Genomic DNA, 26325 nt, shown 5'->3' with positions numbered 1-26325 from the left:
AGGCAGAAGGTGTTATTTCAGGGTGCTTATCCTGTGGCTCATCTAAGCTGTTCAGCTCTTGTACTTGTTGTTAATTTATAAAACACTGACACTGCAATAAACATTAGAAATATACCCATTGGTTACAGAACAAACATAGTATGGATTACAATTATTGACCCAGAGCTTAAAATTTCAGGTTTTATTAGTATTCATTTTTTGGGTTTTTTTTGTACCTGGAAAGATCAACATCCAATTCTTGTTTCTGGAAATGAATTCTTTAGGGTATGACATTTTTGGGGAGAGCTTCAAGTATGGAGGTTGAAGACTCAGTTCGTTTTTCTCTCCCATTTTCTCAGGCATTCAAAGTTGTTGCTCTACCACAGTTCAGTTTTAAACCAAAATTAATTAGCATTAATCAATCCAGAAAAATAATCCTAAAGTTATATCTGTAGGTAGCATATTCATTTTGTTGGATGTTTTCACTTTCATTCCTCTGGTTTCTCATAGCATCCTCAAGTGTTTTGTGTTCTTTCCTTTCAGTACCATCATTTATTATTCTTTCATCTGTAAAAACAAACAGTTCTATCCTAATTAATTAGCTGACACATAGCTGATAATAGAATGCTTTTTCAGTGTAGTGATTTTTGGGATATTCAGAAGAAATAGAAGATTGTGTCTTCCATAAAATGGCTTTGTGCTTTTTATATATCCAAGTATTACAGCTCCTTATCTCAAAACATCACATTTCAAATCCTGAGTTGATTTTGTCTGCACTATTGCCAGCCAGAAAACCAAGATAACTGAATTTGGGTTGCACATCAGTTGTCATAGCTACCTGCAATATATCCCTGAATCTGCCTAGGTTTACCTCTAATGAGAAAGGGGTTACATTTTCCTCAGAAAACCTCCATAACTTTATTCAGCTGTGAATGATCTGTGAAATATTGTCAGACTGGTACGGTCTGCTGCAGAAATCGAGCAAGCTTCCTCTTTTAAAAAGTCAGGATCTAATCCTTTTTTCTTCGCCAGTGAATAGGAGGTCAGCTCCCATCAGATAAAGTTTCAGAAAGACAGAGGCAAATCCAATTTTATGATCACCACTTTTCTGTCTCAACACTGTGCCCCCACCTCGTTAGACTGTAGTTCTCAGTAGTTCCCACAGCTGATGGGATAAGCCTGTGATGTTGAACAGTGCTAGGACATGCTGATTATTTCAGCTTTGCCAATGACACTCTAGGTAATTTTTTTCCCCAGTTATTTTAACCATCTTTTGCGTGAATTTACGTGTTTTCAGGTGAGTATCCATTTATGGACCAGAACTACATTTATAAAATTTAGCTGATTTATAATGACATTGTGCAGAGTTGGTAAGTTTTACTGATAGTTTTTACTTTTAATTTAACGTAGTTCTGATAGTTATAGTTCAAAGGTCCCCTAGTTCAATTCCCTAGAAAAGGAGGCTAGAAAAACAACCTCTCCTTCATGTACATTTGTGTTAATAAGTATTTATCCTTATATAGGCCAAGGCCCCTGCATCAGATAATAGTGTCTTTGTGATGTGCAGTGCTGGACACAAACTATGATCTTGTATTATTCAGCATGTTTATTGAAAGCATGGTTACCACTGATGTTGCAAAATCTGCTTCTGTTAGTCTGTGAACTGCTGCAGAAAACAAATCACAGAGTGTTTAAGGTAACATTTGCATGCTGCTGTGGGTGCTCAGTGCCAGCACCGCGAAATGAGAGCTGCCCCTGCAGACTTTACACTGGATTGTTGGAACTTGAGCCCCCATGGGCTGCTGGCTTTGTCTGCTCTGCCATCCCTCCCAGCTGGGCTGACTGCATCCCTGCTGAGCCTCTCAGCTCAGATATCCTCGGGTGACCCAGGAGTAACGTTTGTGCCTTTTTCTGATAGGAAAAAACCCAACACCTTTATTGTACAATTTATCAAAGAACACCTAGGAAAGATGTAAAAGTTGAAAGAAAAAAAAAAGGCTGATTTGCTGTCTTTAGGAAGCTAATCAATTCTTAAATCTTTAGACAGGAGAGCTCAGTTTTTCCTGATCCTTCTAGCACTTAGGAGGGACAGTCCCAAAAAGACATATTCACACAAAGTAGATTTCTTGAGCTCTTTTGTAGTATTAATTACATGATCAGTATATTCACACAGCTTAGAGATACTGTATTTCACTGTCTTGCTCATATTCAGATAGGCTCTAACTTGCCAGAGATTTTTAATTTTTTTTTTCTGAATGAGACTATAACTAACAGATGTTTGTTTTTGGCTCCATTTCTACATTCTTTGAAAGCTGGAGAATTAAATTGCTGACATTCAGACAACACTAATTCACATATCCAGGGAGCCTAATTTGCCATCCCTGAGATTCTGATTCCTGGTGTTCATGGATTTAAAAACCATTTCAATGACACAATATAAGAATAGGCTAGGGAGTTTCAATAGTATGCTCCTGCTGAACATAATCACATTTTATAAACATCTGTGTCATTACTGGTGTGATTCATCTCTAAGCTGTATACAGCTGTGTTTGCAGTTTCAATTAACAATCCTCTAATTTCATATCCATCTCATGTTGCTAATTTAGTTAATTTATTCATAATTAAGAGTATTCTATTTTCTACGAAGGTTTGTTAAGCTTAGTGCATTATAAAAAAAATAAAAAAAAACCCTTAGGCTGAGGCATTTTGATTCTTACAAAGCCACATCAGAACAAAAAATGCCATTAATGTACCTAAAGGGGAAGACATGATATAAGGGACATTTATTTTTTTTTCTCAGTGTGAAATGAGAAGCCTTTGGAAGGTATTGGCTTTATGTTTGAAAGCAAAGGACAGTACGAATGTGCTCTTTTCGCCTTTTTTCCCTTCTCCCTTTTGCCCAAAATCTAATGTAATTTTATGATTTAAACTAATAGAGTTGGTTTTAATATGTAAAAAAACCCAATACCTCTAAAAAGGATGTTACAAGAGGAGGTATGGGTCAAACGTGAATCATCCTATTTCATGCATTTTTGTTCTCTAACATTTATATTTTAGATTACAAGGTATTTAAAAGGACCTGTGTGATTAAGAACTGTGAGATAACTTAAAAAAATTAAGCTTGAGACATACTCAGGTGGAAGATAAGGACTGTCTTAGTATTTATCAAAATAAATGTTTGCATTTTTATAAATTTTTTTGGATATCAGTACAAGAATATTGTGTGAAAAATGGGTTAGAAATCCTAGAAACAAATCTTCTCCAGGTGTCCCCAGTCTAATGATGTTCTACAATTTTTCCAGGATTGGTTACAACTCTCCAATACTGTGTAAATACAGAGATACTTTCTTCTCTGTTATCTTCACAAGCCCTACAGGGATACTTATTCCAGGAAGTGTCTACAATATTAAAGGACTTGTATGTATAAATAGGTCTCATAAAAAAAAAAAAAATTAGAGAAGTAAAAAAGCCCTCCTCTTTAGCATGAAATATCAATTTTGATGTTTGTATGTTAGTGAGAAGGTGAGCAGAGTACTCGAAGTTCAGCAGCCCTTTGTGGAAAAAGAAAAGAGGGAGAAATACAAAACAGTGTTCCTCCTTCAAAAAAAAAGTAAATAGTTGTTTGAGCTAAGTATTAGTGAGAGTATTGCTATAATTTGAAGTAAACAGAGGGAAGTTGTATGGAAAACATTGAAACAGTGTGATCAATATGTCTCAAGAAGAGCTGCAGGTTTTTAATGACAGCTGCTGAATCCTTTATAGCTGAAAATCACAGTTGTCTGCTGCATTTTCCTTTAATCTTCCCCTGCCTGCAGTCTCCTTGATGCTGTTTTTAGGTTCTCTCATTGCTCTTTCTCTCCTTGAAGCTTCCTTTCTTCCTCTTCATATAAGTTTCTCCTTGTCTGTCATATCATCTACAATCATACCACTATTTATGAAGAAAAAGCTAGGAAGAAAATCATTAAACAAATAAATAGAGAGCACAGCTAGGAAATTTATAATCTGAAATTAGAGGGATAGAGAGAGAGGAAAAGTGCAATATAGGGTGAGGTAAGCTTTTTGTCCTGGCAGTTGTATGAATCACAATCTTTTCTTTTCCCAAGAAATCTCTTAATGTCAGTGTTAGTGAAAGATGCAGCCATGGTCTAGGCAGACCTCTAAAGCCCTTCAAAGCAGACAGTCTCATAATTTTATTTTCTTCTACTTGTCAACTGTTAATGCTGAAATGCAATATTCTGAAGACAATAAAAGTTTGAACCATTTCAACCTTTTAGCTGCACACTCTGTGTGTTTAGCAAATAGAATGACAGTTGCTTGCTGTACAAATTCCAGGCTCACCCCACTTTTTCTGATTAAAATGGTGATTAGGGTTAAAGGAGATTATAGCAATTTGCCAGGGTCCTGTTCTGCTTCAAGCTCAAGGTAAGAGGGTGATTCAAGTGCCTGCAGAAAGATAGATTATCACTGGTTGTTCAATTTCCAAGCTTCTGTGGATTTTTACTGTCTTTTTTATTTGTGTAGATTCTCTAGATTTTACTATACAAGAAAGAAAACACATTCATTTTCTATACACAAAAAAAAAAAGTTAATGACTTTTCCTTCTAAGGAGAGATGGGTCTTCAAAAGGGAGCGAGTAAACATTTTAGATTTTATTTTATTAGTATCATGTTCTGTATGTTTGTTGCTTTTTCTTTTCTTTTTTCTTACTTTACATAAAATGATAATGCAATTGTATATCTTGTATTTCAGATGCTAAGTTTAAACTCTGTGGAAGTCTATAAACCTATGTGAATTCATATTTTAAAGAGAATTGCATGTGATTTTCTTATTTATTTAGAGGGATGCCTCTTGGGCTACAAGTTGGAAACAAGTATTCAGACCTTGAACCACCTTCCTGCTTAAATTAAGTTTTTCAGATAAAGGTTTGGGGGTTCAGTTCTAAATCTTATGTTCCATAACATTAGACATGGGATTCCCATCTGTGTTTTTCCCCAAAAAAGGATTTTATGCATGCCATATTGTGAAAAATATGGTCAATGTTTATCCTCTGCATATTTTTGCTGGCAGAGAGAAAACAAATACCTGTCACGAAACTGTTGGCACATTTTTGTGTGTTTCATCTTTGTGCCTTTAGCATTGGAGGATAATTTTATTTTTGCATGCTCCCAGAACTGCTGAGGGATGTGCCCATGCAGGGGTGATGTGGCCACCATGAGTGCTGAGTTCCAGCTCACACTTGCTGCCACACAGAGTGAGCTGTTGAAATGACCAGCTCCCAGCTTCAGTCCTGGCTGCCCATATTGGTTTAGTCATCATTTGTTTTGCTATCACATATGCCTGTTTTAATAGAAAAATCACTGTTATTTGCAGTAAATAATAGTCTTGAACTGTATTTCAGTTAATATTCTCCCCCCTCCAAAAGCAACTCTTCAAAGACTGCCCTCTGATCTTAAGTAAGGCATTGAAAAACCTCCCATCTGTCTGAACATCTCTTTCTCTGGATCCACCAATACCTAAAATGTTTCTGTTTTATGCTTACTTGTTATATAAAACAAGTGTAACGATTTTGAGTCACTGTCACCTGGAAACCAGATCTGCATTTAACTGACCAACAAAACAAACTAGCCTGGGTCTGAGCAAGAAAAAAAACATCAGAATGGAAAGGGGATCATTCAGGCTACCAGAAGACCTGAGATTTTCCAGTTATGAAAAAGCAATTTTTCCCTCTGAGAGGATGCCCACATCTGCTCCTGGATATAAGTGCAATAAGTGCTGTGTGCTTTCCCTGTGCTGGTCCTGCTCACTTCAATGGAAGGCGCATAAAGTCAGCAGGATTTATCTCCCTGGTTCCTGGTCATGTCAATCTGTTACCCTCCACTTGTGGAAAATCTTCAAAGGTTCTTGGCCTGTTATACTACACAAAAAACTCTGTGCAGATCTGAAAACCAAGATTTGTTTCTGAGGGGGTTTTATGTGCTGTCTTCCCACTCTGAGGACTGTAAAATCCCATTAAAGCAGCAGCCTCTCAAACTACTTCAGCAAGTTTTGGTTGTGGGTTTTCTTTCTTTCTTTTTTTGAGTATTCAGATGCATAGGTGAACTTCTAGAATTTTAATTATATCTGTATCTGATGAGCTGCAGCAATGTAAAAGGAGTTTGGGCGAGATTTAATTTTAGATAGCAGCTTAATTAACTGTATTTGTAAAAACCAGTGAAACTTTAATTAAATTTCTCTCCATTAATTTAGTTATTTAATTGAAAATTTGTTGGGATAGTCCTTTACAATTTATAACTCTTTCTGTATGGGAATCTTAAATAACAGGTCATAACAACTAAAAATAAAACCCAAACTGTATTTAAGTTTTTGCTAGATTTCTAGTGGCTTTTTGAAAATAGCAGAAAGGGTGGTGATTGAAGATGTATTTTTCTCTTCTCTTCTCATGTGTGTTGGGGTTGGTTTGTTTTTATCCCATGTCAGCTGTTGTCCCTTTCTCAATGCCATATCAATGCTGGATTGTGCTGCTACAAAGCTACCTCCTGCAAGACTCCCCAGGTTTGGAGTGAGTTGTGATGCACAGGGAAAGTTGTCTGAGTTGTGGGACTGCAAAATTCTGTGCTGACAGAGATGTAAGAAGTAGGGGAGCAGGTCCAGAGGTGGGAGCAGGAGTCAAAGACACTTCAATCCTTGTGTAGCCTGCCATGGGCACATTTCCAGCACAGCCTGTGGCTGCTCTCCAGTTCCCCCTCCTCTAGGAGAGATGTGGGGAGACAGAGAAAGGCTGGAACACTGCACATATCCTAGGGGGAGGGGGTGCAGGTATTTAAATAAAACCTTGTACTGTACATCTTCTCTCATGAGATGAAGTCATGAGAAAAGGTTAACCATTTCTTTTCACAGTAAGGCTGCAATGACCTGAAGTAGAAATATATATGTTCCAATAAACATGACATGAAAATTAGAAGTAATTTCAACTTGTGTTCTGTTTCTGAATTTACACCAATGATCACTGTCTTTCAGTGACAGCACTCTAAATTTCAAATAGTACCTGCTTTCTTCAACTTGAAACTATTTCCACTGCCCTACACTTCCCTCAAAATTCAAAAATTAATTTCACTGATACTTTGCCAAAGAGGCTGGTCCTTCCCAACACTTATTGCGTGCATCAGTTGCATAAATAGTAACTTTATGTCCTTCTAATACAACTGGATATTTTAATTGATTTTTCTCATCTGATTCATTAGAGTCCCTTCATATTTTTTTTTCCTGTAATGCACTGTCTAATCTGTACAACAGAATAGAAGAGGACTTTGTGTCCTTTCTGTGTCATAGCTGTCAGGTTACATATTTGAGACAGAATACCATCCTACTTGCTTGCTTTCTTTGAGGTGTCTTTCCTTCTGAGTTTATTTCATACTGCTTTCTTCTGGTACAATAGGTGGCTTGAAGTGAAGTTTGACTTGTATCTATTCTTTAATTATTCAGTGAAATGAGCACTAAGAGCACAAATTTCCATGAAGACATAGAGTAATACATAAATCAGGAAGTTAGGTAGGATGTTAGGCTTATGAATCCATGAGCCATTTTTCCCAAAATTAGGAAGAGCTTCTAAAGGAACCAAAATAACTTGTTCACAAGAAAGTCTGAAATAATGAACAAAATCTTTATGATCTCAGCCTACTTGGCCAACTTATAAAATGGGTGCTGGTGCTTCTGGGACAGTTTCTGTATTTGTAGTCTTTGATAGCTGATGTAATGTCTGCAGACTCTTAGAGACATAAAATTACAAATCCAGAAACTAGCGACAATTATTCTCCTTCCTAACATTTAATGCATTTATTTTAAAGGCTGTTTGCTCTAACAAAGAGTTCACATCCTAATATTTTGTATTACCCAGTTGGTATAGAACATTTATATATATATAAAAGAAATAGTGTCTTCCCCAGTCAGATTCCAGGGACTACATTTCTTCTATACCATTCCATCAAGAAGGTTTATCCTAACTAATTTCATAGTCATACATTATTAATTATTCTAATAAAGTCCATCTTGCAGCTCCCTTGGCAGTATTTTGTTTAATGGCCTCCATAGCCAGGTACATTTCAGCCACAGCACCAGTTCTTGAGCACAGAAGGAGATGCCCAGTTTAACATTTGTAAAATTTAAATGTCAACACACGGTCAAACCTCAGGAAGATCAGGATTCAAAAGAGGCACCAAGTCTGCAGTTTATTCTATAGCTCTGAAGCACAGCTGAAGTCAAAGTACTTTGCCTTTCTACCAAGTATGAAGCAGATATTCAGTTACAATTTATTGTGATGTGTATTTTGCTTTGCCTTTAAAATAGTAAATAATATTCAAGTCTGATTACTCAGTAATATGCTTTGGGTTTACAAATGGGTGTACAGTCTCATGACAGTTCAAAATGTGGAAGTACATTCAACAAAATGTGGGAAATACAACTTTCAGAACATGACTTACACTGTTCCTAATATTTTCTATTTAATATATGCTGGTAACAAAAAGAAACCTGTAAATGGCTTATTCATTTATGATGATTTATGATATAAATCATCAATTTATATGCATTTATGCATATAATGAATTTATGATATAAATGGTAGAATTCCTAAAGACTGAGACTAGAACATTTTGAATATAAATACTTTAGCTCACTATAATATGAATCTGTTAGGGAAGAAATGTTAGCTGCCAGTATAGGAGTTGGTGAATAGTTTCCCAATTAATTAGAAAATCCCACTTCTGTTGTTAAACAATTTTAAGAGCTTGTAAAAGTGACAGAAAACTGGCAGGCAAAATGGTTTTGTTGATGTAGGAGTTGAGATTAGTAATGCATTTTCTCAAGGGAACAATGTTTGAACAAGTCCAAGGTTTTATTTAAAACTTCTAAGACTAGGGAAAAAATAGGGCTATACTAAAATTGCATCTTTTGTCAGCTTAAGTTATTTTTGAAGGCAATCCTCACATTTCCAGTGTTATTGATTCTGTTTTGAACCATAATGCAGTCACAAATGAATGATTATTGCTCTGAATATACCTTACTTTTGTTCTGTAACTTAATGGGTAGTCATGACTGTACTGCAAAAGTGCATAGTCAATGCTGCTAAACCTGTACTGGGTTAGAGAGAGGAAAAAATGCTGGTCCTGGAGTGAATTAATTCTCTAGAAGTGAATTTGTTTGTGCCTCCTTAACTCATATTTAGTCTTTTGCAGTGAGATGTAACAAACAAACACAAAAATAACTCCATGCTGTATAAAAGTGTGGCATTCCATCCATTATATTCCAGAAGTCCTCCAGAGGTCCTCAGGAAATTCAGTTTTTTTCTAAGTATAGTCAGAATTTAAGTTCTGGGATGATTTTGGAAGGAAAAAGGCTGTTGTATCTGTATATTCCTTCCCATATGTTTATGCTCACACTTCAAAACAGATTTTCTGAAAACAAGGGAAACAAAAATATGTTTGAGAGCTGACAAGCAGGTATATAATTTATTCTTACAGTACTATAGGCTATCACAACAGACACACAGATGGTTGTCTGAGGAAAAAAAAAACCTGTGAAGTGAATTTAAATCCAACAACTACCACTGTATAGACTTGAAAGGATTTACCAGTTTAATGGAAAACATTTCAGATTAATACCAAAAGGAAAAAAAGAAAAAAAGAAAAAAAGACAAGTTGCCATACTTGAAAAGTGAATTTTTAAGAGGCCTAACCTGCAAATTTCTGTCATAATAGAGATTTTAATAACCTTTTTTTTTTTTCAGCTTTACTTTTCACCGCACTTTTAAAGAGTATGGACCTTGCTATGAGGAAGGGCAGGCAGTGTATTTTTGGAATCTGGAGGCTACAGAACCATGGAATGGTTTGATTTGGAAGGATCCTTTGAAAATCATCTCCTCCAGACCCTGTGCAGTGAGCAGGGACATTTTCCACCAGACCCAGCTGCTCAGAGCCCTGACCAACCTGACCCTGAATGTTTCCAGGGATGGGGGAATGACTGCTAGATAAGAAAGGAAGAAAACACTGAAAGCAGGACAAGAAAAAATAGGACCCTTCAACTCTGAAAAATAGCTTAAAACATGCAGAATGTGATAGCATGAAGGAAAAAACAGGAGCCCAAGCAGAACCTGATAGGAAATTGGCAGTGGTGAGAAAGACGAGCAAAATGGGAGGTGGAGGAACTTCTTGTTGGTATTGGAAGTAAAAGTCACAACAGAAAGAATTTACCTCTTTAAGTGTTATATGCATTGCTTTGCAAATTTATCTTTAAAAATAATCTGAACTATAAAGAAATGAGTACATTTTGCTCCTATGAGCCTATAAACTTGTATTTTTCCTTTACCAAATTCTGCACTCTTAAGACAGATGATCCTGCCAGTTGTTCTATCATATGATGAACATTAACAGTACAAGATCTGTACTCTTCGTTTCTCAGCTGTTGCTTTTTTCTCCTTTTTCCTCCCTGATTGTCATGATTGTTTTCTCTTGTACAAGACAAATGCCAAATAATAAGACACTGTAATGGCATGGGCAGCTGAACTAGAAACACACTGATAGAGTTTATTTTCTTGGGGGAATGCCATGGAATGGTCTACAAGGACATACATTTCAAAATAAAATGCAACCCCAGTTTCACTGTGGCTGTTTTTCTCTAAAATACTTGTAGGCTTGGAAAGTCAAGTTTCTTTCATTCTCACTGCACCCTGGTCAGTTCACTAGCTCTTCTACAGGTTTCTCAAACTGCAGTTTGGAAAGTTACTTTGGGGTTTGTAGCTACCTTACAGTGTCATGTCTGCCACTGCTGGTAACTGTAGAGGATAAAAATCACCCAGCCCAAAGCAATTCCAGGTCATCAGAGTGGGATCTGGCTCTGCAGCCAGAAAGCAGTGACAGACACAGCACTGTAGGGCAGCTTTGCTATTCCAGCAGAATGTAACCAAAGCACTTGTTTGTTTGTTTGTTCAGAGAAATCTTGCTGTACTGTGGAGTCACTGACTGAATAGACTGTCTAAGTAATTCCTTCTGTCTTAGGTTTGCTGGGTTAGAGTTTTGTTTTTTTCCTGAGACTGCAAGGGAAGACTGTGGAGGTTGTGCAAAGACTATTAGGATAGGAAAGACAGGACATAACAGGATCTGCAGAAGTGAGTTCTAATGGTAGAAAGAGAAGGGAAAAGAAAAAATCTTCCTACAGAGGGGTTTTACCCTTGTTTTTTAAGAGAAAAATTTAAATAAGCATAGCAAAACTGATGTAACTAATTATATTATTAGGCAAAGAGAATGAGTAAAACAAATGGACTTACAGAATTTGTATGGCCATGCATATAACAGAAACAAAGTTTTATCTACATCATACTAAAAGTAAGGGCTGATATTATTGATTTAGAATGAACAAACAACAGCTGATTTAGAATGAACAGAGAACAGCTAACCTACTAGGATGGAAAGGTTTCAGAGTTAAATGGCTCAACAGCCACAATTTTATTCCATGGGGTTTACATTAAGCTAAAAAAGTAAGTGTGAACACAAAAGCTCCCAGTCAAATCTTTGCATTTTCCATTTGTAAATTTCTTATTGTACATTATTCCACTCTAAATAAATTTACACAAGACTCAGTGCAGCTTGAAATTCCTCTATATATCTCATTTAAACATATAAATTCATTGCGTAAATAGTATATTGAACAAACATGATTTCATTTGCTTTTTACAGATGACCTATTTTTATTTGACACAATTTGTCCAAAAGTTTACATAAATTTATTTCTGCCCTCAGATTTCTTTAGAAATCCTGGGGATCCTGGTATTTTCCTGTAGGCTGAGGCTGGCTGGATGCCAGGTGCCCCCCAAAGCTGCTCTGTCAGTCACCTCCTCAGCAAGGGAAAGTTCAGGGGGTTTTATAATGGCTCATGGGTCAAAATAAGGACAAGGAGAAATCAGTGACTCTGTCCTCTGTGAGAAGCTGCCAGAAGCTTTCCCCACGTCTGACAGAGCCAATGCCAGCCAGCTCCAGGAGGGACCTGCCACCATCATACACTGGTGGCGTTGCCTTGCGTGGGTTTCGTGCCTTCAATAACCCCTGAGAATAAATTTCAATCTGGGAAGTATTAATGAAATTTTTAATTAAAAAATGTCATCTGATCTTCTAGCATTCAGTTTTACTGAAGGAATCAAGTCCATCCTTCCTTCTTAAACTGTACATATGGTTTTAAGGTGCTCTTTCACTGCTTTTTAAAGGGGTTTTCATAGAAATAATGAAGGACATCACTATTAAGTTTTATGAGATATGAGACTGTTTGTTTTCATTTTTTTTTAGTCTTGTGGAGTCCTTTCTTGAGCATGTCCTTCATAGTTAAGTCTCTCATAAACAGATTTTTTTCAACAAAATACTTACTTGTTCCTTCATTTACCTAGCTTGAAGGCCACGTGTCAAAGTGCCTTTGTCAAAGCTGTGACAACAGCTTGTGAGTTAGACATTCAGAAGGGGTTTCTGACTTAGTAAATTAAAGTTTTGTAACTGCCAATTAAACTGCCTGTCAGTGGATTATATAGTGCTGCTTATAAAGATACTGCAAATTCAGGTTTTGATTCTGGCTTCAGATGGTGTGGGAAATCTTGTCTTTGCTTCTCTCTTATCCTTACTCCTTGTTTCACAAACTTGAATTGCACTCCCCTTCAGTGGCACTTTCTCTCAGGATCTCCATCTTTCTTACTGTCTAAATTCTCCAAGATCTATTCTTAGACTTTCCCAAATTTCTTTAGAAACAGATGATTAGTAAGGCAAGCCTAAACTTAAATTAATTATTTACTTGGGGAGGGGGAAGTTATAAAAAACAGATAGCTGTGAAAATAAGCTGGTGAGGTTTTCATGGCATTCAGTAATAAACAATAAGCTTTTTTCAGAATGTGATGTATTTTCCGGAGGTGACATGTTATTTCTCATGGTTGAAACTGTGGAGGTGATAAATATGTTTTAACAACTCTACCATGAAACACAAGTTTGTTCCATTCATTATTTAACTGATGTGCAAAAAAAAAGGGCATGTTTAATGTTTGCACAAATGTTTGAAGTCCTTGAAATGGCAACAGTCGGTGCAGACCAGTCACATTTTTCATGGAAATACAAAATATCTTAATTTAATTCCACCCCCTCCTGTGGGGTTGCACCTTGGAGCTTCGTTCCACTGGGAAGGAAGAGCCCTCCCTCTCTGCTCATGGAAGGACCTGAATCTGTGATGTGGGTAGATCAGGGGATTGAACAAAACAATTTTCAAAGATTTAGCTTCATCTGAGATCTTTACAGAGTGACAGTGGTAAATAGGGTATTCAGCTTTTCAAAGAGAGGGCTAATGAAAACAGATTTAAGATGAAAACTGCATGTAACATTACTGGAATTACTGGAACAAAATGTATGGCACTTACCAAGTGCAATATATGATAATGGGGTTTTTTGACACACATGAAGTGATGGTTTTCTTGCATGCATGCATACACTGTGATCCTTCATGCCAGGATAGCTTTTAACCTTCACCGTGTACCATTCTACATCCCCAGGAAAGATGTGGCTTAGCATTATTTATTCATTTGTTCATTATCAGCACCTTTTCTTCAACTTAAATTAGGTTTTTAACATTTTGGTTTAGCAGTATGGGCTATATGCAACTCAGGTTTTGCTTTCATGTCAATTGAATTTACTCACAGATAGGAAGCAAAAATACACAGATCTTGGCCAGCTGCAGAATGAAGGCAGCTCCTCTCACAAGTCACATCACATTATTATAGGAGTGTTGCCATTATCTTCAATCAGCACAATATCAATCCTATCAGCTATTGCTCCCATTTGTACAGTTATTTGCCTAAAGTAATTTTATTATCTTTCAGCGTGCCATATGCATGTCTTCCCCAGGGAGAAAGAGAAGCTTTTGTGCAAAATCAGGAGCTGCAGCAGTATTGAAAGGAGTGCCAGATAACAGGGAGCATCAAGCACTGACTGTGTGGCTGCTCCCAAGCTTGAGTAGCTGCTGGGGTATGGAACATTCTGCAGAAGTCATTGAGACTGAAAGGCTGTTTTCAAAAGGTTCATGGGACAAGAACAATAAATAAAAGTTTGCTTAATCCATCCAGCCAGTAATCTCATGAAATGAAGTTTTTCTTTTCATGCCATGTCAGCACTTGATTGACAAAGTAGTTTCAGTCATCTTGAAACAGAGTATTATACTCTTATTTCCAGATGTAAGAAAATGGATGAAACAAATAAATAATGTGAATAGATCACATTGTTATAAAAGTGTCCTGAATGACATTGTCCTACTTGTTTCACCCTGCACAGCTAAAAAGGAAACCAAGATGTGATGTGTTTGGGATATTTTTAGGACTAAGGATTATTTAGAGTGAACAGATTTATCACTATTGGTGTAAGTCTCAAAGAGGAACAGAAGGAGAGAGCAGAAAATATGAAAGAGAAGAAATAGAGGATTAATACAATGGCTGGTGCATGTAGAATCCTTTTGGTACATTATTACCTAGAGTGTAACCCTGTAAAAAACATTTTTGTCTTGCCTTCTGTATCCCTCTTCCTCCATGCTTCAGTCTTCCCAAGAGTCCTCCTCTTTGGCATGCAAACTCCCTTAGGAAAACTAAGCTCTATAAAATTCAAATATATACATATTTTTACTGGATTATTCTGAGGTATATGTCTTAGTTTAAGCAGAATTGTTCCAGGAGATTCTCTTCATTTCTAATTGAGGAAAAGGCTTTTGGCTCTCTTACCTTACAACTCCTGAGTTTGAATAAAATTCACACAGACTTCCCTGTATATGTTTTTCCATGGTATGACATATGTAACAGCACAGTCTAAGCAATTCTTCAGCTCTTATTTATAAACATTATTGGATAAAATTCAGAGGTTTACTATGTATTTATGAAAAATGTGTTTTCACTGCATTTAGGGTAGGAACATGGGTTTGGGAGTTTGAATTGAAATTACAAAAGTGAAGGAAGATGCTCAACAACAAATTAAGAAGACAAGAATGAGGAAATGGTGGAAAAGACAAGACTGAACATCAAAGTCTCTTGAATACTGATGGGATGATGGTTCCCAGAGGAATCAGAGGGAAAATGAGTGAAGGGAGCTGAAGGTGGTGAAAGAAAAATCTTTGAAATGGTAATCAGCTAAAAGTAGTGCTAAATAAAGACAATACTGACTGAAGCCTCTGTTTCTTTTAGAAGTAATCTCCATTAAATACAGGTCCACACTATGAGAATTCTTACTTGCACTTATGAGCAACTATTCCCAAAACTAATGCTAGTAATGGCTCAGGAAATTCACAAATCTGGGAGAAAGGAGCAATAAAACTAATATAAAGAAAGATCAATGAAAGTGAGGAAATGTAACTAGAACTATAAAAGAATAATCTTTACTGCTGATGCTCAACCAATACAGGATTATTGCATAGGCATTTGTTCTAGGGCAGATATAAAACATTCCTTGCGTGACATTCTACTTACAGTTCCCTAAGTCACCAGAGAACCATTTCCCTTGGGACAAAAACAGTGTATGTTACCTGACCTTTCAGAAACAAATGGTATTTTCAGTGCAGCATGAATTTATTATTTTTATTAGTTTAATGAGAGAGGGAAAAAAAAGAGAAATGGGGTAAAAGAAAATCAAAATAACCATAAAATCTTGTCAAGAGAAAGTATGATTTTACCTTAGGGATGGATTATGAAACATTATTAAAGAGCATTTTCAAATTAATTACAAAAAGGAACTTATTTTAAATCATTTGGAAATACTTTTAAAGAGAATAGAAAGGAGTCAGTTCTATTTCAAAAGTATAAAAACTATAGTGATGAGAAATAACAGGTTTTCAGCAGAGAAGAAAAATAAATAAAAAGGACACGGAAAATCCTTTTTTATGTCTTTATAGTTGCATGTTAAGGAGACATAAATGTATTATATATAGTGTTATTTTCTGTGCATGCCCCAAAAGTGAAGAAAAAATGCCTGAAAAACCACATCTATCAAACAACCTCATTAGGGTAGAAACAGTAGATAGGTAGAGCCTAAAAGGAGTCATGTTTCAGTAACAGAATCATAATTACTGGTTTAGCCTTTTCCTAAATCCTTTTGTTATTTAACATATGTAACTAGGAAAACACATAGCAGAAGTTTTTTCTTGTGAATAATGCTTATCATAATTTATAATCCAGAACCCTCCAAATGCCCTGTGTTTTAACACAATTTAATAAGATTTAATATCACTGACCCAGCAAAAATTTTGATATTCATAGTACAAAAAGAGAGGACTCGCTTCAGATCTGTCCCTCTTTCCTGATTCTGTATGACCTCTGTTCCTCAGTTTTAATTGCAATTGTTCACTGAAGCCTTTGCTGTAGGCCACCATCATTTTTGTTAATTCCTTCAGGCTCTCTGCAGCGCATCCATGTGTGTCTTGGTTGTGGGGCCCAGAGATGACCACAATATACCACCTAAAAGTCACATGGAGTTGAGTAATCCTGAGGGATAGTCAGAATGTGGTTTAAAAAAAAAGATAAAATATTATGTGGAAACACTGCAAAGTGTATAGAATGAAGGCATGCAGGTGCCGGTGCCATGATCTCAGAAGTCAGATTTTATCTCGGGAAGAATATATTCCATGCTGAGCTCCTCACTAGACAGTTTTACTTACCACAGAAACATTCTCTCCCTAGTTCCAGGCACCCAGCTCCCACTGACTTTGAAAATGCCAAACTGCATCAAAGTTAGGTTCATTTTAAGATCAATAACCTACCAGAGGTTCAGGGTAGCCTATGCATTTTCATTTCTCTTTTCCCCAGCTTACAATACAGAACTAAGAGTATATATAGTTTCAGCTTTCTGCTGAAGGCAGAAGAGAAATCGTTGGATCCATAGGTCTGCACAGTCAGAGCTCTAAGGAGTTTGTTTTATGGGGATGTATAAAAGATACAGAAGAGCTTTAAACTAGGAATGATGTGCTGGTAAAAGAGCTCTTGAGAACTCGAGGCTGAGGGTTAAGGAGCAGACCAGCACAGGTGACACTGTAGTGGGTGTCTGCTGCAGGTCACCTAACTCTGCAGAACAAGTGGTTGAGGCCTTTTACAGGCAAGGAGAAACAGCATCCATGGGGATCTGCTTGGAAGAATCCCATGGAATAAACCCCTGGAAGTAAGAGAGGTCCAAGAAAGTTCATTGATAAGGAAGGATCACTTTCCAAAAAGCTCAAAACTGATCCATCGTGAACAGCAGGGAGTCCAGAAAGAGTGCCAAGGGCCCTGTGTGCATGAACAAGGACCTCCTTGCAAAACTCAAACACAAAAAAGGGACTGCACAGAAAGAGGAAGCTTGGGCGGGTAACCTGGGAGGAATATAGAAGCAGTGCCCAAGAGTAGAGAGATGTGGTTAGGCAAGCCACAGCCCACCTGGACTGGAATCTGCTAGGGGGTGTCAATGGATAGTTATATATTTGACTTTGAAGCTAATGCAAATTATAAATTGAAAGCTTTTTAATTGGTGTAATGCTGCTTTCTGAGAAAAAAAGTTGCTAAATATCAATGTTTGTAAAATTAGTTTATTGGTATATTATAAAAGGAATACAGCAAGGAATCTGGCAGAAAAAAATAGGTTTTATTTATTAAATTGCATACAAAAAACAATATTTAAAAAAATTCATGTGGTTGGACAGTGAAGAATTTAAAAGCTCTGTTAAGAAATGCTCCAGAATGGAGGGCAGCACAGCAGTTTCTAATACTTTTGAAAGGCTGAGCCCATTCTCAGCTCATACGAGTTTCATAAATTATTGTATATCCTACAAAAGTTCATGGATAGAAATGAGAAACACAGAGTGATGTGAAAGGCCTTGCAGAACCTCCACCAGTTTTTGTGATAGCTTCAATGAGAGCAGTGGGGATATCAAATGAGAGGCCTCCCAAGAGAATATCGTCTATCCAAAACAAATAACATTTTCTAAGAGAATTGTTTCCTAAAGATATTTGTTCTTAAGATTTCACATGGTTTACAACTGGTTTACTCTCTCCAAATTTTGATGGTTTTGTTATTCAAACTTGAAGACCTAACTTTCTTTCCTCAGGCGTAGAGATATACAAAAGCCAAAGTGCACAGATTTAGGATTATAAAACAAAAGCCTAAAAAGCAATAGCAGCTTATTCACAGTAGACATATTAATTCAAGCAGATCACGCTTTTATTTACTGTTTTCTATGGCTCTGTGCCCCAAGCTTTAAGATGTTTCCTGAATTTATATTACATTTTATTCTTGTTTCATCTGAAAATATAAAAAAGCAGTGAAAGTACAATACATGTGTTCTACTATTTCTTATGTTTTGGGGTTTTTTTTTACTGAAAGGGGAATTGCATGAAGTCACTCAGATTTCAATCTGCTGAAATATACCGCCCCACCATGACCCAGAAATTTGAATTTAGTCTTTGTAACAGCCTTAAATGCATGCAAATAGCATTGTACTTATCTATTTTTTTTTTGTTTAATGTGGAAAATAAGCACATTTTTACACTCTCGAAATATTTCAGAACACTGAACTTTTCACCAGAAAACTAATTGTCCTTAGCTATTTTTTTCAACTCAGTAAATGTCAAGACTTAAACCTGAACTTCAGCAGCTGGGAACAATGGCTATCAACTGCCTTCCCCCCTGCTGTTCCTCATTAACAGCACAAAGCGTTCTTATTTAAATCCATCCTTATCACCTAATGTCTGAGGAGGGGTGACTGGTTGGATTCAGCAGCTATCAGAAGCACGGCAGATCAGATCTTCCCGTTTATTGATTTGTGAAGAACAGCCTCGCACTGCTTTGACAGCCCTGGCTCAGTGAGAGCAAAGAAAGAAGCTTTTCAGCTCCTGGGAGGAGAATTGCTGAGCAACATTAAAGAGGGTCTTGTAGGAGCCGGTTTCCTTTGATATGCAGTCAAATTGGCTGTGCTTGGTTGGAGTCAAGGTCAGAAGGCTGTGGAAATGCTATGAATATGCTGGGGAAGTTAAAGGAGTGTTATTTTAGTAAGTATTGTGGCTGCATGCTGATTGATACAGAAAATTGCCCTTCTCTTTTTGTGAGAACAGCTTTTGGTGAAGCAAATTTTGACCATAAGAAAGAAAGAAGAATACGTGTTCTTTTACTGCTGTGCTAAGTATAGCTGTTTAGATGAGAATCTTCTATTATTTCTCTCTTTTCTTGCCATTTTTCTTCAGAATCTCAGCCATTCAACAGTTGTCTTAAGTCTTTATATTTAGCACTTTTTTAAACTAGTGATCTCATTTCTGCTATTTCATGTCAATAAGTAGTAAAAATTGCTACTTGCACACCTTCATGTAACTTTTTAATAAATTCCTTGCCAAGTTCACCGAGTGTGAATTCTCTGAGTGCTGAGACAGGCACCCAAGCAGTGACCTTGGCTCATGGACCACATTGCAGGGTAGTTCTGCTGGCAGTCAGAGCTCAGATAAGCGCCCTGGGGGAAATTTCCTCCACTGAACTTGTTCAGTTGAAAATCAAAGCTATGGGCAAGGCTGTGGCAGGGTTATACCACAGCTAAACCAACACTCTTACGTCCCTGTAGTGTTGGTAGATCCAAGAGGACAAGATTGATGGATTGACAGAGACACCATTCTTATGGCTCTTTGCTGAGGCCACTCCTCGTTTGCAGGCACAACTTCAATTACATGGTGGGTGTGCCTCCTTCCTCCAGCACATCTTGGAGAGGTTCAGCAACTCCAGCACTCCTGGAGAGTCGCTGTTGGGTACTTTTTGAGAACATGGACAATACTGAGAATTAAACAGCTCATATTTCCTTCTTGATCTAGGCTGTTTTGCAGTGTGGACATAAGCACAAAAGAACACTTTATATGGCATAAAAATACTCTGAGTTTAACCTCAAAAAATAAAAAAAAAAAGACAAATTCCCCCTCCTGCCGGAACGTAGTAGTAGACCCAGGTTAAATCCATCAAATCCTTACTCTGACTGCAGTGGATCTGTTATAAAAGTGTTGTCAAGGTTCAACCCCACATTAGGTAAAGCACTTAGAAACTATTCCTATCAACTGCATGGCAGAGCTTTGCTTTTTTAATTGTCTTACTTTGTTTTTATGAACTTGATTATAGATTCAGTTCACAGGGCTGCATCCAAATGATGGGAAACAGTCCTTGTTTAATCAAATGTTTTCAGAGTCTTTAAAGGAAAAAGACTTTAATTTTTTTTCTTGTCAGTTTTTTTTAGCAGGAACTGTTTCTGTACCATGTCAATATCACTTAAAATCAGTATAGGATTTTTAATATTACCATATTCAAACTCGAGTGTATTTACTGCACTGCTGTGGTTCTTTCATTTGTTATGATTGAAAGAAGATAAATGTTATGTAAAGCATTGCACTAAATAAATAATGGAAATGCATGTCTTTTCAAGCATGCATCCCCAGTGAAAAAAAAGCAACGGTTCAAGTATCCCAATTACAGAAAGTTCTGATGTTTGTTTTTAAGTAAAAATTAGATAGAAAAATATTTTGGTGTGTTTAAATCAAACGCTCATATCATGATAAAGAAATAGGTGACTTTTTAGAAATTCATTTATTTATAAGTAACAGTTCTTGTGGAGAAATGCTATAGAATTTTACCTAAAAGGTACCCAGATGAAATCCACACTCCCATCCCATGGAGATTGGACCAGGTGACCACTGTGGTCCCTTCCACCTTTACCCATTCTGTGATCCTGCATGTTACATTCTGGTGATAGTACCTTTAAATTAGTATTTTTTTTTCATGGCTAAGCCAACACTACTGAAATCAGAAGAGAATGTTTTCCTTCATTAACACTGCAACTTTTTTTTCTTCCCTTTAAAGAAAGGAAAATTAATCTTGAATGGGCTTGAAAATTTTGCAGTTTTCTTCCCACAAGGCTCCGGTTGTTCATATTTTATTCTAACTGCTCTTGGTTCAGAACATAGCATACAAAAATACAAGAGATACTGTTTGTGCTCATTTTTGAGGAGTCTGTTTCACTTGATTTGAAGGAAAAACAAGAACAAGAAAAAAATCTAAAATTTGGGAATTATCTATGGCTCGTTTATGAAAAATATAAAACTCTTTTATGTTCCACTGAAAAGTTTTTTTAAGAATCATGAAATATTTATGAAGACTTATATGGATAGGATATTTTCTTCAGATTGTTGGTGCGTAAGTCACCAAGTTAAATCCAAATCTGATTTATTGGATCAGAGACACATTCTTCTGTACGTTTAAGCAAGGATTGTTTTGTTGGGTATTTTTTTGTACAACATTTTGAGTTATTTTACCAGTTATGTGTTAGTTTGATAAAATTAATAGAAACTGACTGCAATAATCTTCCTTGCTCTACCACCAACAGTGGAGCAACATCTTTTACTGTCTTTTACATAAAAGGTAGTATGCCAATACATCAGCAACTGGTATTCCTGGGAGCCAAGTGGAGTAACGTTTTGTACTCTTAGGTGATATTTCCTGGAGAATTATCAAGATTTCTCAGTATTTTCTTCTTCTCTGTATTGACAAAATCTACCTCTAGAAAGAGATTTCCTCGCTCACATCCAAAGCTGTTGAGTTAGAAAGTTAACCCTGAAGTGTGTAAGGTATTTTATTTTGCTGATGTCCATATCTGGCTAAAAATCTTCAGGTTAATAATTTTATGTGTAGTTTAAAGGTTACCTGGATATTCTGAAGGGATTGGAATTCTCAGTTTTAGCACACTTACAGAAGTTGTATAGGCTGTGTGCTGGCAGTGGTCGTGTGTACTAAGGAGTTCCCATACTCTTTGCTGACCACTATTCGACTGTTAAAATTTTCCTATATGAAACACTGCTCCCCACTGTGTGTTTGTAAAGTTCTCATTCTCTTTAGGGATTCTTCATGCCAGCAAAAACTTTTTCCATCCTGGTTGACTTAATGGAAATATGTACTAATAAAAGGGAAGAGCCATATATTTTGTTATTAACCAGTATTTCCTAATGACAAAATAAGTATGTTATGAAGTAATTTTAAGACAATTCTAAAGAGTATATGCATTTTCATTACATTTTTCCAGTGGTTTTTATTTGCATGTGTTTAGGTATGTATAAGATTATCTTTCTAGTCTTCATTAAAAGATCATTTCTTGGTTAAAAATAATAGGACATCAGTTAATTATTCTGTACTTAAACTATTATACTGATGACTAGAAGGTTTTCTATGCACTTACAGACTTCCCCAGCTTGTATCTGTGTAGTGAATTGGGTGTGAACTCAAGCTCAAAGTCTGTATGAAGCATTGCTCAACAGAAACATCTGTCCATGCAATTCAGTGGGAAGCCAGAAAAGATGACATAGAAATGAAGGGAGCTGCAGGAAAAGCACCTGAAAAATGGTCTGAGGAAAGAAAGCAAATGGGTATTTTTGCTTATAGTGTTAGTTTAAAAATTGTAAGCAAATAAATCATTTCTTGGCAGTAAATTGCTATTGCTTAGTTAAACAAGATTTTGAGGTCTAGGAGTTATCTGGCAAACACACACAGTCATATTAAATAGCTCATTAATTCTATCATTTTAAATTTTTCTCTTCTCACTGTATCATGCCCAGTTACTATACAGTACTTTCCCCCTACCACCAACCAAAAAATTCCCTGGAAGTTTTAAATTGTGCTTTTTACTTGTGCAACCTATTTGTTTCCTTGTTATGTATATCGCAATTAGGCTAATTAAAATAAACTTACCTTCTGCCTTGCTAGTGTTGATGGAATACTTTTTCTTACAGGCAATATTTAAGTGAACCTTCCTCCTATCAGTTACTGTATTTATTACATTTCAAAATTATTCTATAATTACTTTTGAGTATTTTTTCCTTGTTTTATCTAATCCCATTCTTAGGTGTAACTTAATGACATCCTTCTAGCATACAGGCTATAAAGAGACTGGTAGATGTCACTCATACACCAGAGAATCTTATTGTAACAACCCCCTTTTGGCCATTTGCTCAATTCTCCACTTCGCTGAGATTTTCAAGAGTAAAGATAAAACCAGTCTGTAGTGGTTTTGGTTTGTTAATTTGAGACTTTACTAATTTTGAGATTTCCTAACTAATGTGTTTGTTTCCTGTTGTGAAGCAGGATTAGGAGAAAGGTAAAGTAGGTTAAAAACATTAAAAGGGTATAAAGAAAATTTTATTAAAATTAACTAAAAGTAAAAAAGGTAGTAAGAATCAAAATAAAGTTTTCAGAATACTTTTTCTCCCCCCACAATTTTTCTTTCATTGATAATGTAAAGAAACAAAACCTAAAATTTTTAGTTAATTATCTCTAAAATAGTTTTCCTTTAGTTTACTTAGGCAGACAAGCCTCTCTTGTTAAGATTGTGGAGACTTCTCCATAAGAGGAAAAAAACAGGTTTTTTGTGGGTCTTAATTTTGTCACAAATAACAGCTGCCTGGGGAACTCTGTTATCATGAAGTATTTTCTGTCTTGTATAAGTTTTCCTGTAGTTTGTCGGTGGGTTATGTTAACTTATGAGGTATTGTTTTAAATTTGAGTTGTTTAAAGGTAAATGTTCTTATTATCTACCTATCACATGTAGTAGTTTAACATAAGAGTTCAAGGAAGTGAGACAAAAACTTTTAATGTAACTAACAGTCTATTAAACCACGGAACAGTCTATTAAACCACTGAAAACAGAGCTATTGTGTCTGTTTTCATGCAGTACACCAACCCAAGAAAACCTTAGGAACATGTTCTTCAGAGGTCTGTTCTGAGGAAAGGGTTGAGGGGCCAAGGTTTGAGTGATTAAAAGAACAGCAAAATGTTTGTACCAGCTGCTCTCTTTTGGCTAACCTCCTTTCAGCACTTGGTTAAAATGTGGTTACCCTGTCCACATTAGAGATTACTTTTCACGTGCTGATTTATAATACTGTACTTTAGAACAGGTATTAACAGATGGATAGTCTGACTTCAATACTGACAAGCAGCAGTCATACTATTTTCAGGTATATAATGTCAGGCCAATTTGATATACTTTATTTATCAGCCTGTTCATTTTCAGCTTCTTCTACCATCAGTTAAGATGGGGACAACAGAAAAAAAACCCTTTATTTTACCTTCTTTTTTTCCATTTAATCTTATCTGAAGACTCTGAAGTATAACATTTGTTGCAGGAAACTGCTTAATTTTAAACTGGATGTTCACTAATAAAAAATGATCTGACTATAATTGCTCTTTGTTTCTTGTCTAGAAAGGAATAATTTTTTTTCTCCTCTCTTAACAGGTGGCTGTTGATGAGCGCATCAAGCAACTGCATGAAGCTCACAGGGATTTTGGCCCTACTTCCCAGCATTTTCTTACCAGTGAGTGATTTCTTGTTTCCCATTCTTCCTGTGCAGTTTGCATACACATTTAATTGATAATTTTGTAGCCATGTGCTAGTTGTTGTTATGAGTTTTATTTTAGACTGTATTGCAATTGTTTTCTTTTTTTTTTTTTTTTTCCTCTGGGGCAAAGGAAAGTTCATATTTTCCAGGTCCAGAGTAAAAGGAAAACATCTGACATTATCAAGTCTCTTTGTCTCTTTGTCCTTCTATCTCTGCAAAGCTCATCTTCATTGTGGGTTCCCTTTAGAACTAGCAAATTGAAATTATGTTAAAAAGAGTTTCTGATGATTTTAACCCATAAAGGTTTAAAATCCCCAAAAAACCCAGAAACAACACAAATTTTGTTTATCTGTTTAAAAAATATGCAGCTTCAAAAAGGGATAAACCAACACATGCAAGAAAAAAAAATTAATAGGATTTGATCAGTTAGCAGAGCAGTGAGAGGATGAAAACTGGGGTGGGAAAGTTGGCAGAAGAATGGCAGCTAAGTAAACTTTTTACAACTCTGCATAAAATATAATTGCCAGCAAAATTCCCACTTCACCTCCACACGCATTCTTTTATCAAGGATGTTTTGAAGAACACTGAAAGACAACTTCAAACACCTTCAAAGCTCCAAGGCAGTGACTAAAGTGAAGCTTCTTAAAGGCCATGTCTTTTCCATTGTACTTCAATTAAGGAAAGTAAACAGTAAAGCTTTATTTAAGAGATTATATCAGCAGAACAGAACACAGTCACAGGATAATGGTCTCTCCATGCAGAGGGACAAGCTATCCAGACATCGGAAATAGATGTTGCTATTATTACACAGCTACATTCACAGTGGGATAGAGGACAAACTTTTCTTCAGCTGATACTGCCTTGTTATTTTAATAGGTTAACCATTTTCCCACTGAAGATCTTAATGGGAAACTGAAAATTCTCAGCAGGGTGTCCTGCAAAATCAAAGCCAAGGTTGATGTTGTGCCATATAAGACTAATGCAGGCTGATTCAACCCTGAACCTTCTTTTGGCAAATGATTATCCTATGAAGAAATAAGCCCTATTTTCATTATTTCTGTTTCAAACCCACTTTAACTCTTGATTACTGGCACTACTTTAATCAGCTCAATATACATAACTGCAAATCAGACTTGTCAAGACTGAACATGCAAGAGCTATGAATATGTGACATAAACACAATATTTACAGATACCTGTTTTTCCTTGTGACCCATGGTGTATTTTTGGTGAAAGAATAAATTTGTAGGGTAAATTAAGCAAGCCTGGAAGAGACTAGAGTGACCTGCACTGCGTTATAACACTAATCACGGTGTCTTTCTGCTGGTGTTGAGTGCAGTCAGACAATTTTCCTAGGCCCATTCTGCCTTATTATTGCTAAACTAGATCAATCTAAAAGATGATCAGTGTTATAATAGTCACCTCTTTTAGCCCACCCACCACCAGTGAGACATTATTGTAACTAATTAGAGCCAGAAAGTTATGCACATCATTCTTGACAGTTCACTCCAGTTGAGGAACACCATAGGAAAAGGAGTCAGGTGAAGATGTGTTGATTTTGGAAATAGTCCAGCTATCACTTAGAAAAATGGGCATTTGTATTTGCTTATTTGCTCTCTCTCTCTTAGAGGTGTGTGCAAATACATAATGTTACCCAGGCATGCAAAATTTATGTATTTGAAGCTCTGAAAACATCAGCAGAATCCTTCCCAAGTCTAAAAGTTCAGTCACTGAATACTGCCAGTACGTACATCAGTCCCATCCTTCATAAGCATCAAATATCAAAAACTTCCACTAGCATGTACTATCACTATAACTAGGGAAAATACCATGCTTTGACATGTTTTTTATGCTTTTTTTGCTACCTCTGCTGCCTTCCTGCATGGATGGAAGCAGATCTATGGGAGAGAGAGCAGTGCAGGAGAG

The 26325-nt window shown here is 36.4% G+C and overlaps 1 protein-coding gene across 23 annotated transcripts in view; it reads left to right on the top strand.

The window, feature by feature from the left end:
* The window catches only part of DMD (dystrophin), a 1135802-nt gene that overhangs the window by 983405 nt on the left and 126072 nt on the right, over positions 1-26325 (top strand). For all 23 annotated transcript variants that reach the window (XM_072937290.1, XM_041719931.2, XM_041719926.2 and 20 more), the window contains one exon: positions 24298-24376. In XM_072937290.1, coding sequence (XP_072793391.1) covers positions 24298-24376 — 79 coding nt within the window. The remainder of the gene's footprint in view (positions 1-24297; positions 24377-26325) is intronic.

The sequence above is a fragment of the Taeniopygia guttata genome, chromosome 1 (assembly GCF_048771995.1).
Source record: "Taeniopygia guttata chromosome 1, bTaeGut7.mat, whole genome shotgun sequence".
NCBI classification, from domain to species: Eukaryota; Metazoa; Chordata; class Aves; order Passeriformes; family Estrildidae; genus Taeniopygia; species Taeniopygia guttata.
Note: the sequence above shows the minus strand (reverse complement) of the source record. Positions and strands in the feature narration are given on the sequence as shown.